This window comes from Juglans regia, chromosome 6 (assembly GCF_001411555.2).
Source record: "Juglans regia cultivar Chandler chromosome 6, Walnut 2.0, whole genome shotgun sequence".
Taxonomy (NCBI): domain Eukaryota; kingdom Viridiplantae; phylum Streptophyta; class Magnoliopsida; order Fagales; family Juglandaceae; genus Juglans; species Juglans regia.
Window position 1 is genome coordinate 36000234 of NC_049906.1, and position 14585 is coordinate 36014818.

At 33.4% G+C, this 14585-nt stretch overlaps 2 protein-coding genes across 2 annotated transcripts; both read left to right on the forward strand.

The window, feature by feature from the left end:
* The first annotated feature begins 378 nt into the window (after positions 1-378).
* LOC108983609 (early nodulin-like protein 1) lies at positions 379-1492 on the forward strand. Its single transcript, XM_018955312.2, has 2 exons — positions 379-598; positions 908-1492. Exons 1-2 carry the CDS (start codon positions 421-423, stop codon positions 1297-1299), a joined length of 570 nt encoding a protein of 189 aa, XP_018810857.1. The 5' UTR covers positions 379-420; the 3' UTR covers positions 1300-1492.
* An 8043-nt stretch (positions 1493-9535) lies between these two features.
* LOC108983607 (1-acyl-sn-glycerol-3-phosphate acyltransferase LPAT1, chloroplastic-like) lies at positions 9536-11846 on the forward strand. The gene is made up of 5 exons (XM_035690797.1): positions 9536-9540; positions 10241-10422; positions 10515-10921; positions 11116-11217; positions 11604-11846. The coding sequence occupies exons 1-5, from the start codon at positions 9536-9538 to the stop codon at positions 11844-11846; spliced, it is 939 nt and encodes a 312-aa protein (XP_035546690.1).
* Positions 11847-14585: the final 2739 nt, after the last annotated feature.

Sequence of the window (14585 nt, forward strand, 5' to 3'; positions counted from 1 at the left end):
TATAGAATTTTTTAGGGTATTTATCAGATAAAGTTTGTAAAATCTAAACCATTTTTTAATTCAAATAGATTATATATATATATTTTTAAAAACATCATTTCAATTCAGTGATTTCATTTTAGAAATATTTTACTTAACTTTTGATAAATTTGTGTTGAAAAAAGCAAAACTTTTAATATGTCGAAAATAGAAAGAAAAAGGAAAAGAAAAAAGAAAAAGATTAATCATATTTAAGAGAATCGGCTCTGTTTAAGCAGTTGCGTTTTTTACACGTGGCACCCATGAACAGCTTCGACTACTCCGAACTGACACCACGTTCCCAAGTCTCGAACCGAACCTAAGGGCTATAAGAACGTCAAAGCCCCGCCTCTGTCTCGCACCAGTATTGATTAATCAGTTTCGTTGTTTGTGAGTGCATCAATGGCTTCCTTGAGAACTATTCTTCCAGTTCTGACTCTCTTGTTTTTGTTCTGTAGCTTCTCTGAAGCCAGAGATTTTCTGGTTGGAGGCAAGGAAAACTCATGGGCTAGTCCATCTTCTGCAGACTCTCTCATTCAGTGGGCTGGGAAAACTCGATTCAGAGTTGGCGATTATCTCGGTGATTTCTCATCCCAGTTCTCTTTTTCCCTTTACTTTTTGTACTTATACCGTCGCTCCAAATTTAGCTCCGTCTTCTTTCCTTAAAGCTTGAATCTTTGATGCCATTTCCGCTCGTTTTCAACAATTTGTTTGCGTGATTTTACATCTGGGTTTTGATTTTCTTGTACATTTTCCTGCAATCTATAATTTCTAACACAACTTGCAATATGACTTGTTTGCCATATGGGTTTTGAAGGGAAATTGTTTTCCATCTTCATCTTTATTTCACTCCTAAAATTAATTTCCTGGGTTTCTTGACTTTGATCAGTCTTCAACTACGATCCCAACACTGACTCAGTACTGCAAGTGACAAGGGAGGAATACGAGAACTGCAGCAACTCGAACCCAGTAAAAGAATACAAGGGCGGAAAAACCAAGGTTGAGTTGGACAGGTCAGGACCATTCTATTTCATCAGTAAAGCTGAGGGGAAGTGTAAGAAGGGCCAGAGGCTGACTGTGATTGTGCTGTCTCATGGACACCGGGCCCCAGCGCATTCTCCACTGCCGGCACCGGAACTAGCTCCGCCATCACTTCCTTCGGAACTAGCTCCGACCGCACTGGCTCCAGCACCGCTGGGTGGCGGTGCTAATGGAGTAAGGTGTGGGTTTATTGGTCTCCTCGTTGGAATAGTGAGTTTGGTGGGGATGATCTTGAATTGAGGAAATGGAGAGAATGGGCAGATGAGAGGTTTTAGTATTCTTAATAATATAATAGGATTTAGTTTTATTATTTTGTGTTTTTTTTTTTCTTTTTTTTTATTGGGTTTGAATGATGTAAGTAGAAGAGTGATGTGAACTTTGATCAGTAGTGTTTTGAAGTTACAATATGTGAAAGGAGTTTCAGCAGTACCCATGACTTGTTTTGGTTTTCTATATATATATATATATATATATATATATATATATATGCATATTGTCTTGGAATTTGAATCATGTTTGAGCATTTGATCAAACTTTATTTTGATAAATCTTGTTATATTCTTCAATATGTGATGGATGAAGATCTCTCCAACTCTCTCCAACTCAATTAATTACCCTCAGAGAACCAACGAAATCTCCTAGAAAAATGGTTAAATTGGCAACAAAATGAGAATAGTTCATTTTTATGTAAAAATGAGAATAATTATTATGTCATCTTAAAATATGGAAATTTACACTTGTTTTATATCAGTTATTATATCAGTATATAATTTTTAATTTTGTAAAATTTCTACGCGGCTAAAGCATTTCTAGTTTATTTTTATGAAATTCTCGAATATTTTTATGAAATCTCTTTATAATTAAAGTATTTTTTTAGATAAATTAATATGTATACAAATGGTATTGATATTTCTATTAGTGTCATTTGGTAGTATGCATGGTTGCATTCATTACAGCTGCAACTAAGTTAATTGTTGCGAGGAAAGAGAGAATAAAAACTGACTCAAAATGAGACCTTTTTCATTTTTTTTTTTTTAGATAATGAGTCAGCTTTGACGGTCTCTTTCCTTGGGTCAAAATCAAAACTATAAGATCGAAATATTAGCAACTAATCATTTTTCTCATCTAATATTATCAGATATGAGTTATGTTTTGCAAAATTTTCAAATGATCATGAAGACTGATCAATTACTATGAAATGTGGGATACTGCTCCATGTTTGTTTTTATAATTCTGAACAGTTTTTGACGTCCCAGATATAAGCTGTGAAGATTTTAGAGTGAGTAATGCTAGGTTGCCGGTCACTGCTGGGCGGCAGCTGGGCAAAATTCAATGTATTTTATTTTATTTTTTATTTTTTTAATATTTTAAAAAATAAAAATATATATTAATATATTAATATTCACTTCCTTAATTAATAAATTAAAAAAATTAAAAAAATTTAAATACATGAGCGGTCAAAATGAGATATCAAAATGAGTGGACAAATTAACATTATTCTTTTAGAGTTTAGTGAAGGTTGTTAATTAGTGATTTATTATTTTTCTGGAATAAATTAATTTGAAAGGGTTGTACACCTAAAAGAAAACACTACAATTCTCAGAAATTTCACTTAAGACTCGCTTAGATATTAAGAATATCTCAAAATATTTGTGTGAATCTAAAATATTTTGTAAATAATAATTAATAATTTATAAATAATAGTGAAATATTTTTGAAAATATCTAGACAATTGTATTCTTAATAAATTTGAAATGTTGCATCATCCCATATGCATGGATTAAAATATCTGAGATTACTAATTTGTATTCCAGTTGGGGGATGTCATTGTAAATCAACTTGGTCTCTTTCGTGCTCGACTTTTTCAAATCATCTGATGTCAATCTGCATATCCATACGGTAATTAACTACCAGCTATTCTTATTCTTAATAGAAGTTTATCTATTGCCATCAAATCAACCACAACATTAGCCTTAACAAGTCATCCACAACTCCATTTTCTTGGTTAAGATTAAATTTAAATTTAATATAAATTTAACTAAGAGAAATAAATATTTTAAGACTAATAAAAATACAAAAATTAACACTGTAATTGTGATAATGTTAACAAAAATTTTATATGTAATTACTTTTACGTATTCTTTACATACTTTACCAATGTGATTGGTTGGTCTGGATGTAGTCACTCCCAGACGAGAAATGCTTTGAGTTCCGAATTTGTGTTCCGAATTTTTTTTTTTTTAACTTAGTGATTAATGAAGTGTTTTTTAATAATATTATGAATTTTTTATTTTTTTAAAAATATTTATGATAATTAAAAAAATACATGAAAAAAAATTAAAAATTAAAATACAAGACATTTCTTTGGATCACTTTTCGGTGGCCGTAGCGGAACTCCTCCCAGACCAGCTCCCCCCTCTCACGACTCACCAAGAAAATCGCACGGCCATTATCTGACCAAAACCCAGAGCATTCCTCGTGCACGGCCACGCCCAGACCAAACACAATATCGGAGCCCCACTCTCGCACGGCCACGCCCAGACCGAAGGAGGTATCTTTCCACCATGAACTCCCTTTCTTGTATTTCTTTTTTCTGATAATGGTGATTGCAATTTAGAATTATTTTTGGGTTTGGGTGATTTTTGTGATATTCCGTGTAGTTTGGATTTGGGTATTTCTTGTGATAAGAGAAATTGGGAGTATGTAATTGCTTGCAGAAGACTGGATTGTAAGAGAGACCCATAAAGCAAGAGGACACTGTATTGGTTAGACGTTTTAACTGTTTACCATTTACCATTTTGATAAATAGAGAACTGCTTGTAGAAGACTGGGTTGGGAGTATTTTTTGATAGCACTGTTTACCATTTACCAACCATGAATACATGTGCTAAGAAATTTCCTACCAAATGAGTTATCGCAAAGAAATTTCATGTAGACTAATACTGTTTTTTTACCCCATTCTTTTATAGTTCATATAGAGTAAGGCAACTTATTAAAAGAATGCTAATTGATCTGGATTAATCAATCATATGAATCTGAAAATTTAAAGAGCATCTGCTAGTCATGCATGCAAAATTTTGTTTGAAAATTTGTCACCTCATCTTGATTTGTCTTGACATGTAATAGCTAGCTAGCTGATCAGTACCAATAATTGTCTCAAAATGCACGTAGTACTACTACTAGTGCTTGCACGCATATATGCATATGCAGTTCAGGGATTTTGAATTTGAAGGTGGTACTGCCACACCAATGATCACTCGTGAGAAAACTTGTGTTGTGTTTCTGTATTGGTTCATATACAACATAATGCATAATTAGGAATCAGAACACACAAAAATTGAGAAGCTAGTTATAGCTTAAATGTAAACCATCAGCATAGGCATATTGAATTCAATGAGCCATGCGAGTGATGAAAACTTGTGTGCTGTTTCTGTATTGTATGCCAGGCTTGCTTCAAGAACTGATCAATACACTAAGCAACCTGCCATTGTATTTCTGTATGGTCAATTTGCAAACTTGGAGGCAGATTGACCTTGTATGCTTGGCCCAACTCTCTTTATATGTTGTATGCTAAATCCCATTACCGGATGACCTTGTTTGCTTGGACTTACTTTCTTCTATATTTTCCAGCAAATAACAAGTTCGGATTTTCATTCAGGTTCAAGTTCTTGGATTGCAAGAGGAGAAGACAAAGCTAGTTTGGAGAGACCTAAACAAGCAAAACTACTTTGCTATTGTGGCATTTAAGCAAAACTATGAATTTTTGGAAAAGCTAATAATTTCGGTAGAAGATTTTACAATTGTTTAAACTATAAGATCAATAAACAATGTAATTTTTTGAATGGATTGATCTTTAAAGTGATCAAAACAACTGTTGTAAGATGCAATGGAGAGGAAGTACAAGGGAATCTTGAAAGTATTGTTCTTGTCATGGTTTATGTTTATTGTAATTTGTGATGTGATGTTTATGTATCCAAAAAAATTACAATGTCCATTGGGCAAAACTATTAGCCATGTAACCCGTTGGAATTTTTAGGGCACTTTTTTTCAGCTTAATGTAATGAACATGTGGTTAATGCAACAGACTTGAAGTGAATCTAATGGACGTGTTTTGAACATGTTGGAATTTTGGACATGTTTTGTTTCAGAGTCCGTCTAAAACATGTAGTGTTAAGAATTTGCCCAAAACATGTGGTCAATGTAACGCCCCATGCCATGTACTATTCAGAATCTGTTTGTAACATGTAGTATTCAGAATCTGCCCAAAACATGTAGTATTCTATTACGCCCAAAACATATACACTTCAAAACACATCCAGAATCACATAAAAATGAAGATTCAACATATTCAGTTAGAATTACATAAAAAAAACTCATAGTTTCAGAATCACATAAAAATAAAGCTTCAATATATTCTTTAGAACTACATAAAACATCTCATTTTCGGTACATTCAGTTACATCCACTCAAAATAAAGAAAGAGAACGACATAAAAGCAACGACCACTTCAAAGCTCACAAGCTACTGCATTTTACCTGTCACAATAAAAGAAAGACGGTTTAAATTAACTTTACGATAAATAGAGGCTAAATTAAATGTTCTTAAATGTCCATGACATGACAAAAGACAAAAAAATACATACAACGTATAAACAAATTTGCACTATGAATCCAAATGTTGCGATATGTTGGGGGTTGTTGGCCCAAGATCCCTACATAAACCACAAGTAATTTTAAACTTGATTAACTTTTTCGATTAAAAACCAATAAAACAGAAATACTTATAAGCTACTATACCTCATTGAAGGAGAGTTATTTCTAACATGTCCCTCATTTTTGCAAATGCCACAACATTTTTTCTTTGTTGAAGCTGTTTCTTTTGGGTTCTTTGCTCTCAAAGACTTTGGTCGTCTTTTTGTTGGCACCCGTGGATGATCTTGGACCGTTTGTAAAAAGTTCGATTCAACTTGACATCTTAACATATAAGAATCATTGGTTGACTCCCTATCTACATGATCGTCCATTGCAAGTAATTCTTTGTAGACCTTCTCTAATGCAAGAGAGAGATGGTTGAATTTTCCTTTTGACTGCGACCCAAGTTCGACAATGTCATAAAATTGCATCATCAACTTACTTTTTCTCATCGTAGGATCATCAAAACATGATATGTCGGGAATCGGTCGACTTTTAGCATTAATAGCCCATCTTTCTAGAATATAATGTTGTGACAATCTATCTAATTTAGATTTCTTGCCAAAAACACATAGGACATGCCTACAAAGAATTCCCATAACCTCCCACTTACGGCATGTACATGTTGCATCTCCTTCACCACTCTCAAATGTCACATAATAAATAGGTGTTTCTTTGCCATGAGGTGCCACTCTATATGTTCACCCTCTTTGAAAATTTTTGTTGATTTGTACCGTTGACTATTGAAAAGCTCATCTTGAAAGATCATGAAAGACTTTCTTGTATAAACCATAGCAGCCTCCTCTTCAATTTTATGACATGTTTTCAATATCGCCCTCGTAGATTTTGTCCGCACATCCTTCTCTTTCTCTTTAAAATAACGTGCATCTATAGCTTTCTCATACTGATGCACAAAGTCACTAACCATAGTGATTGAACGAACATAATCCTTGAAAAACGTGTTCATGCTTTCACTCCTTTGAATTGTTAACATACTAGCACAGAATGTTGAACGCAAGTAAGTCGAAACCCACTTTTCCTTTCGGCTATAAAGATTTTGTAGCCAAGTATTTTCTCCAAGCTCATACTTCACTAATATCGAAGTCCATTCCTGCTCGAACTCATCACTTGTAATTGTCTCATGGATGCAATGACAAAAATCTTTTTGAAAGTTCAGAAATTTATTATATACATGAGACAAGTGTTCGGGAAACTTTTGTAAAATGTGCCACAAGCACAACCTATGATTCGTATTTGGGAGAACCTCTACAATAGCCTTTGTCATTGCTTTGTCATCATCGGTAATTATAGTTGAAGGGGTACGTCCAAGTATTGCCTGTTGCCATGTTCTCAATAACCATATATATGACTCAGCTGTTTCATTAGCTATCAAAGCACAACTAAACATTATAGTTTGATGATGATGGTTAACTCCAGAAAACAACACAAATGGTATCTTATAAATATTTGTCAAGTGCGTGGTATCAAATGTTACAACATCTCCAAAATATTGGTATGAAGTTCTTGATCGAGCATCGGCCCAAAAACAACTTCCCATACACCCATCCTTATCAACTTGCATGGAGTACACAAACCCAGGTTGTTTGCATTGTCGATCAAGAAAGTAAGCATATAACTTTTGTGCATCCTCCTTTTCAAATAATTTTCTCATTTTGTTTCCCAAATAATTTTCAACATCCTCACCAATACAACCGACATTAAAGTCGCCACCTGATTTTTTACTCAACATCGACATTATCTTTCTTGTCGGTACACCAGACTTACTCAAGTACAATAGTTTCAACTTCTGGATAGTTTCCACATGTCGTTATCTCAACTTCATCACTTTCAAAAGAAGAAATTTGATCCTTCCATACAAAATAAACACATTATAAATTCAATAGTTATACATTGAAATAAACATGGATTCTCATCATAGAATCCCAATAATGGCAATGCAAATATTAGTCATTATTTTGTTGACTATTCCCAGCACAAAAGGAGGAAAGAGATAAGAGGAAATGAGTTTTTGCCTTATTTTAAATAACAGTGTCATGATCACAACCAGGGATGGATGGGAAATCAGATGCTAATGTGGAAATTCAAAAGAGTTAAAAGAGTTTCTGTAAACATGCATGATATAAATTAATCATGTAAATGATTGCAGAGTGCAGCACTCATAATTGAAAAATAATTGCTCTTTTGTGATTACCAAGAGAGTGCATATAGAGATTACATGCACCATGGCATGCAACCCTCGAAATGGAACTTTTAAAGCATGCTTTCAATATCGTATTAATGTCAAAAGGTGGTTTGAATGTGGATGGCTTCATCTCACACTTGTTGACTTCACACGTGTTGTTTAAGATAATTCCAAGTTTAACATTCAACCATTCACCGCAAATGCTTTTAATTGATGACCACATTGGGACACTTCAAAGGGAGGAAATTTTAATTACCAATAAAATAAATGCTCATTTATGAAAAACGTGCTTGTGATGAAAATTGGGTCATGATCGAGCACAAAACTCCTTTAGACTAAGCAATTACTACTAATTGATTCATTGCTCAATCTTTGTACAGCGGTTCGGCTGTCCGATCTTTTTCTAGCACGCAAATGAACTACTGCATTTTATTAGAAGAAAGAAATATTTGATGAAATGTGTGCATGCTAGGCATGCATCAATTATGTGTAGTAGTAGAATCCTGGCACCTACCATTTACAAGTACAGAAAATGCAAGTATCTGTTGAGCAAGAAACTTGAAGAATAAATCACAGTGACATCAAACATATGATATAATATAAATATTCTGTCAAATATTTTCTGTCAAACATACTGTCAAACACCTTTCATGCTGTAATAATTTCACATTTTTTTCCATGTCATGTTCGGCTCAGCTTTCTTAAAACAAAGAAATAATAAGCATTGCACCTCTAGTACTTTAGAGAGGGAGACATAAACACAATATGTGAACAACAACTGTGCTGATATCAGAAGAATGAACAACAAAACGGCCATGTGAATGCCGAGCTCGAAAACTACAGCTTGTGAGTGGGAAAGATTAAAAAAACTACATGATCAACACCAATGCCACTAATGTGATCCATTAAAAACGACGGTATCCGACGCGGCGGTGGGCGACTCTAGATGGTTAATAGAAAGGTTTTGGTTGATTGACAAGATTTTTCCAGAATAACCACCCGGAAAGTGATTTTTTTTCTCACAAAATATGGTGCTGCAAACTCTTCTCAAATGATGTGGTTATTTTTTCACTTTTCTTTCAGGTCCAAGGATAGTTATAGTGGTAATGGGTTGTATTATCTTTAGGGTGTGATATATTATAAGCAGTTCAACACTGATTTTGCAGAGTGGAATCTTGCTGCTATTAGTACCAATATTTCGATGACAAGCTTGATATGGCTAGTCCTATCGCTTAGCTGATCTATCCCGTTAATCCTTTATTATGCAACATCAATTTGAATCATCTTCCTCCATGACAGATGTTATCCTCAATTTCATGCCCCTGAATGATTGCTTTTTGTTTAGTAATTTTAGAAAATACAACTTCCTTTTGGTTTTGATTCTGCTGTCATTTATTAAATTTTGCTTCATGGCTTTTGTTCTTATGAACCTTCTTCTTACAGACATGCACTTATAAAGGACTGTATACTGCATGCTCTCCAAATAGACGTGTGATTTTGAGAAATTATACTGACTGTAAGTAAATCTCTCCCTAGCATACAATCTTTCATCAGATATGCTTCATGCCCAAATAAATGATCAATGAGGTGCTGCCTTTATAGTTTAATATTCTTTTAACAATGTTTTGTTTATGATTTATGTTGAGATTCTATCAATGATGTTTCCCACTTGCCATTTCTTGCTTAATGGTAATCATTGATGTTATTGGATGCTTCCCTTGATAGGGTAAAGCGGTGCAAAACAATCTAAGTAGCTAATTCCAGTTTGCTGGGATTAAGACCTAATAGAGTTTGAAGTGATTTATATCAATTAGTGTACCGTGTTGCGGAACTAATGAGGCGTGATCTATATTAACTATGGGTGGTGGAGAATAGCACTGTTGGTTCAGACCCTGGTCAACTTGAAAGTGAAAACTTGCCTTATGTTCTTGGCTTAAGTAGGAACCCTATAATTTCTTCCCTAAAATATTATGATTTTGCAGAAGAGAAGTGCTACAAACATAAAAGGATTATACAAAAGCAAACTCATAAACCGACATGCCTTCATGTGATCCGTTAAATCTTCATCTACTTTATGATAAAAGTAATTTTATAATCTGATGTACCATATCAAGCCATGTTACTTCGTGAGTTTTTTTTTTTTTGTAATCTCTTTGTGGCTAAAGTATTTCTCTTTGCAAAAAATGTGTTCACTATTTCCTTTCTATGAAGATTGATCCCTTATTTGGTAACATAATCTTAAGCCTTTTTGCTTGGACTCCTTTTCTTCTGCAACTGCTCAAAGTAGCTATTTATGCCTTCCAAGGAAGCATGTTGTTGCATCGTGGCACTATTTTGAGCAAAAAGAGGAGTTAAATAGACCTTATTCTGGGAATATATTGCATAATAGAAATAGATTGTCTGTATGCGTGGTTGTAAGATCTCAACTCATTGGAACTGGAAACTCTGATCCTGGGTACCCATTGTCAGGTTTTTCCTTGAATCTTTTTCTGATATTATCCATCTTTATAATCAAGCTTACAAGCCTAGTCCTTTCGCTCTTAACAATATCTGAAGTGCAGACCTTAAGTTGGGCTCAAAAGTTAGAGGAATATGCTTTTATGCTGTCACTGCTTTCCACACCATCTTTCTGTTTGTGCTAATGCTGTTGGCTCATCCATTTGTTCTCTTGTTTGACCGGCACCGAAGAAGATTTCATCATTTCATTGCCAAAACTTGGGCCACTTTAACTGTCGCTCCATTTGTCAAAATCAAGTATGAGGGATTGGAGAATCTGCCACCTCCTGATATTCCTGCAGTATATGTTTCCGACCACCAGAGCTTCCTCGACATCTATACTCTTCTCACTATTGGAGGAAGTTTTAAGTTCATCAGCAAGACTTCAATATTCCTCTATCCAATTATTGGGTGGGCCATGTTTCTGATGGGTGCTATCCCTCTGAAGCGCATGGACAGTAGAAGCCAGTTGGTAGTTCCTTTCCTTTTCTAGATTGTTTCTGATTGCAGTTGTTTTCATTTAGAATATCTAGGTTAGATGGAAATTCACCACAGCTACATTATGGTAAATTCCTTCTCTCTTTTTTCCCCATTTTGCTGACATGAAGTTATTCTCTTACTCTCAAGAGTGTAATTCTTAAATTCAGTTGGCTTTTCCTCATGTAGGAGTGTCTTAAGCAATGCATGAATCTTACAGTGAAAGGGGCCTCTGTGTTTTTCTTCCCTGAGGGAACACGGAGTAAAGATGGAAAACTAGGTGCTTTCAAGGTGAGTTCATATCAGGACTCTTGTCATCTGTGTGGACTGATTTGATATTATCATTTAGGGAAACCAGAGATGTAAAGGTCATATGTTGTGTCCAGCGGTTTAGGATCATGGAGAAAAAAGATAGAAATATAGTTCTTTCAATTTTTCTGCCACCAAAATAAAGCATAGATTACAGTCCTATCACATTTACAATACACCTGCATGTGTTGATTTGCTTTTATGCTTCTTCTTGCTGAATGTGAAGGGGTCATGTATGTGGCTGTTATAAGAACCACTTAATATTTTTTCAAGATATGCAGTTATTATTTCCAATTTGACCCTAGTCTGTTCTTTCAAGTATTTTTTTTTCCCTGAATTTTATTGTTTTATCTTGCTGTTGTATGTAGAAATGCGCGTTCAGTGTTGCAGCCAAAACCAAGGTGCCAGTAGTACCTATTACACTTAAGGGAACTGGGAAAATCATGCCTCCAGGAATGGAAAGTATCTTGAATTTAGGTTGTGTTAAAGTTGTTATTCATAAACCTATACAAGGAAGTGATCCAGAAGTACTATGCAATGAGGCTAGAAAACAATTTCAGATGAGCTTGATCGCCAATGATGGGATATCAACTGCGGCGAGTTCTGTTTGATTTCAATGGCTCATTACTTAATCCGAAACGTGGAGAAACAGGAAGGTATAAATCAATTATCCTTACTTCTTGTCTGATTTAATTATTACCATCACCCAAGGCACTGCTTTGAATTAAATCTGAGGGTGCTTTGCAAACTTCTAATTTTGCCTATAAAAAAAAATTAAATTTGAGGGTGCTGCTTCTTTCCTACAGACTAATGCCAAAACGCTGTCATCTTACCGAGTTGGAACTGGTTGTGCCTGTAATAGTTCCTATCTGTGCCTGTCAGTTCAAGCATTTTGAGATTGCTTTCAGAGCGGTCTGATACATATATGGAGCTCATAACGGGTGGCTTTCTTCTGCTGTATCAATTCAAGCATTTTGAGGTGGTTTTCAGAGATATCAGATACATTTATTGAGTTTGTAACAGCTTTTATGTTGGAAATGATCATTCAAAAAAAATGCAGATATATCTAAATTTGGAATTCGCGTTTTAGTTACCATCTTTGCTCTTCTTGTTGATAGTTCAATTCTGTGACCTATTGCAGATAAACATTTGGAAAGCTAGCCCAAAATTATTGACCATTATATTTGTGTTGGTCATTGTGAATACAAGCTGTGCCTGCAAAGATATACAAATGGACAGCTGGAGATGTGGGGCTAAGGTGCCCTGTACCCACCAAATAAACACAATCCAATAAATATCGATCATGAAATCAAGAAAATTAAATAGATATAATTATTGAATAATGCGAGATAGGATCATGAGTTATGGAAGTACTGTGCATTTCTTTTCAAAAGGCGTTTGGTCTACTAATAAAAAATTTGTATTTTTCATATAGGTCTCATATTTGTCCTTTAGTCGACGCTTATGTATTCCATAATTGTAAATATTCTCTCATAATCATTTTCTCCCTTCTTCAGTACGAAACATATATGAGATACTTGGGTCGAATTATTTAATTGAAATATGTTACTTATAAGTTGGTGTATAAACGCATCACTTATTATTGAGATTTATTACATTTATATAAATTTAAAATGCATATTTATATATATATATATTAGTTAATATATATAAATATATTTTTTTTATGTCGGGAACCTCTCTAAGACAGGGCCCTTTGGATCCACTCCTGCATAGTAAATCTCGATCTCGTGCACCACACTCTCGAAAGTTTCTCTGTACGGAATTGGTTAAATTGTTGGCTTTTTACTATGAGCATGGCTTCAAAAGATTGTTTGCATCTATGAGGTGTTAAACCTTAGATCTTGAAGGGAGTGATATTCCAAGACTAAAGTCTTCACCACTTGGATCAACCATTTGGGTTTTGAAAGGAGTGATACTCCAAGATAGAATTGTTTGCAATATATTAGCTAATATTGCAAGCTTTTAAATCTGTAATGTCTTTTATGTTAATAAACAAATTGGCAAATATATTTTTTCTTCATTGACCTCATTGTTGGACTATTTGACTCTTATTTATATGTAATATTATCGAGAGTTTGCCAACCCTTGAAATTAATCGAAACTTTATTCTCAAACACTCGGTATCAATAAAAAATTATGATTTTATGCAACACTTTGAGAAATCAAGCTGTGGAAGAAAAGATCATATTGTTCAAATCTTCTTAAAAAAGTTGCTCCTTTTTTCGGTTATTTTATTACAGAAGTTTATATAAAAAGTGACCTTTTGTGTCCCTTTTAACTGTCTGATCAAAACTTCCTTAGTCATCCTTTAAGCTTTAATCATTTAACTCGATTTTTCAGGTTTTAGTAATTATGTAGTAATGCTATATATAAGGTTTAAGATTTGCAATTCGTGTACAGATCTTTTAAAAAAACAAAGAGACCTCTACTGAAAAAGTGCATTTTTTTTTGGGGTGAAGTATATTTTCTTTTTTCAAAAAATCTACATCTTGCACACTTTAAACCTGTGTCTAGCATTACTCTTTTCAAAAGAATCTGATTTCTTTATTTTAAAAAGAGAAATATTTTAAACACAAAGAGATCATACAAAATAAATCTAAAAACTGACACGTTAGATTGTAAAATAGATTTAACGAATTATGTCAGTTTATGAATTTCTTTTTTCAGGATCTGAGATTACTTCTTTTAATAGTCGGCATACATTTTTTAGATTTCTCTTCAACTGTCCTAAAATTTTCAAAAGAAAAATATCTATTTTATCATTTTTATGTTATCAATAAATAATTATTTGATATTTTTGAAGCACAGATATATATATATATATTTCTATCATCTTATTATATAATGTAATCTTAATTCAAAATTAGTACATATAACAATAAATTTTAATTACATAATATATTACCTTAGAGCATTGACATTGACATCATCAAAAATCAATACATCTTTCATCAAAAGTCAATGCCTCTTCAAAATTTGAAGAAATGTAGATAAAAGCATCTACATTGACTTTATCAAAATGTAAAAGTTTAAACTTTAAACTACATTGATTTTAAGTACATCTTCAAATTTGAAGATGTAATATTCATCATCAAAAGTAATATTTTATTATAAAAACTAAAATCAACTTCTTTCATGCGTAAACAATATATAGTAATATAATAGTTTATTTTTTAAATAATAACTTAATTAAATTCGTATTGTGTTAACACTATATGATTATAGCTACAGTAATTTTTATTTTTTATAATAATATAATATAATATTATTAGCTAAAAAATCCGATACTTTTATCTAATTCCATGCCAGCAAAAAAGTTATCGATG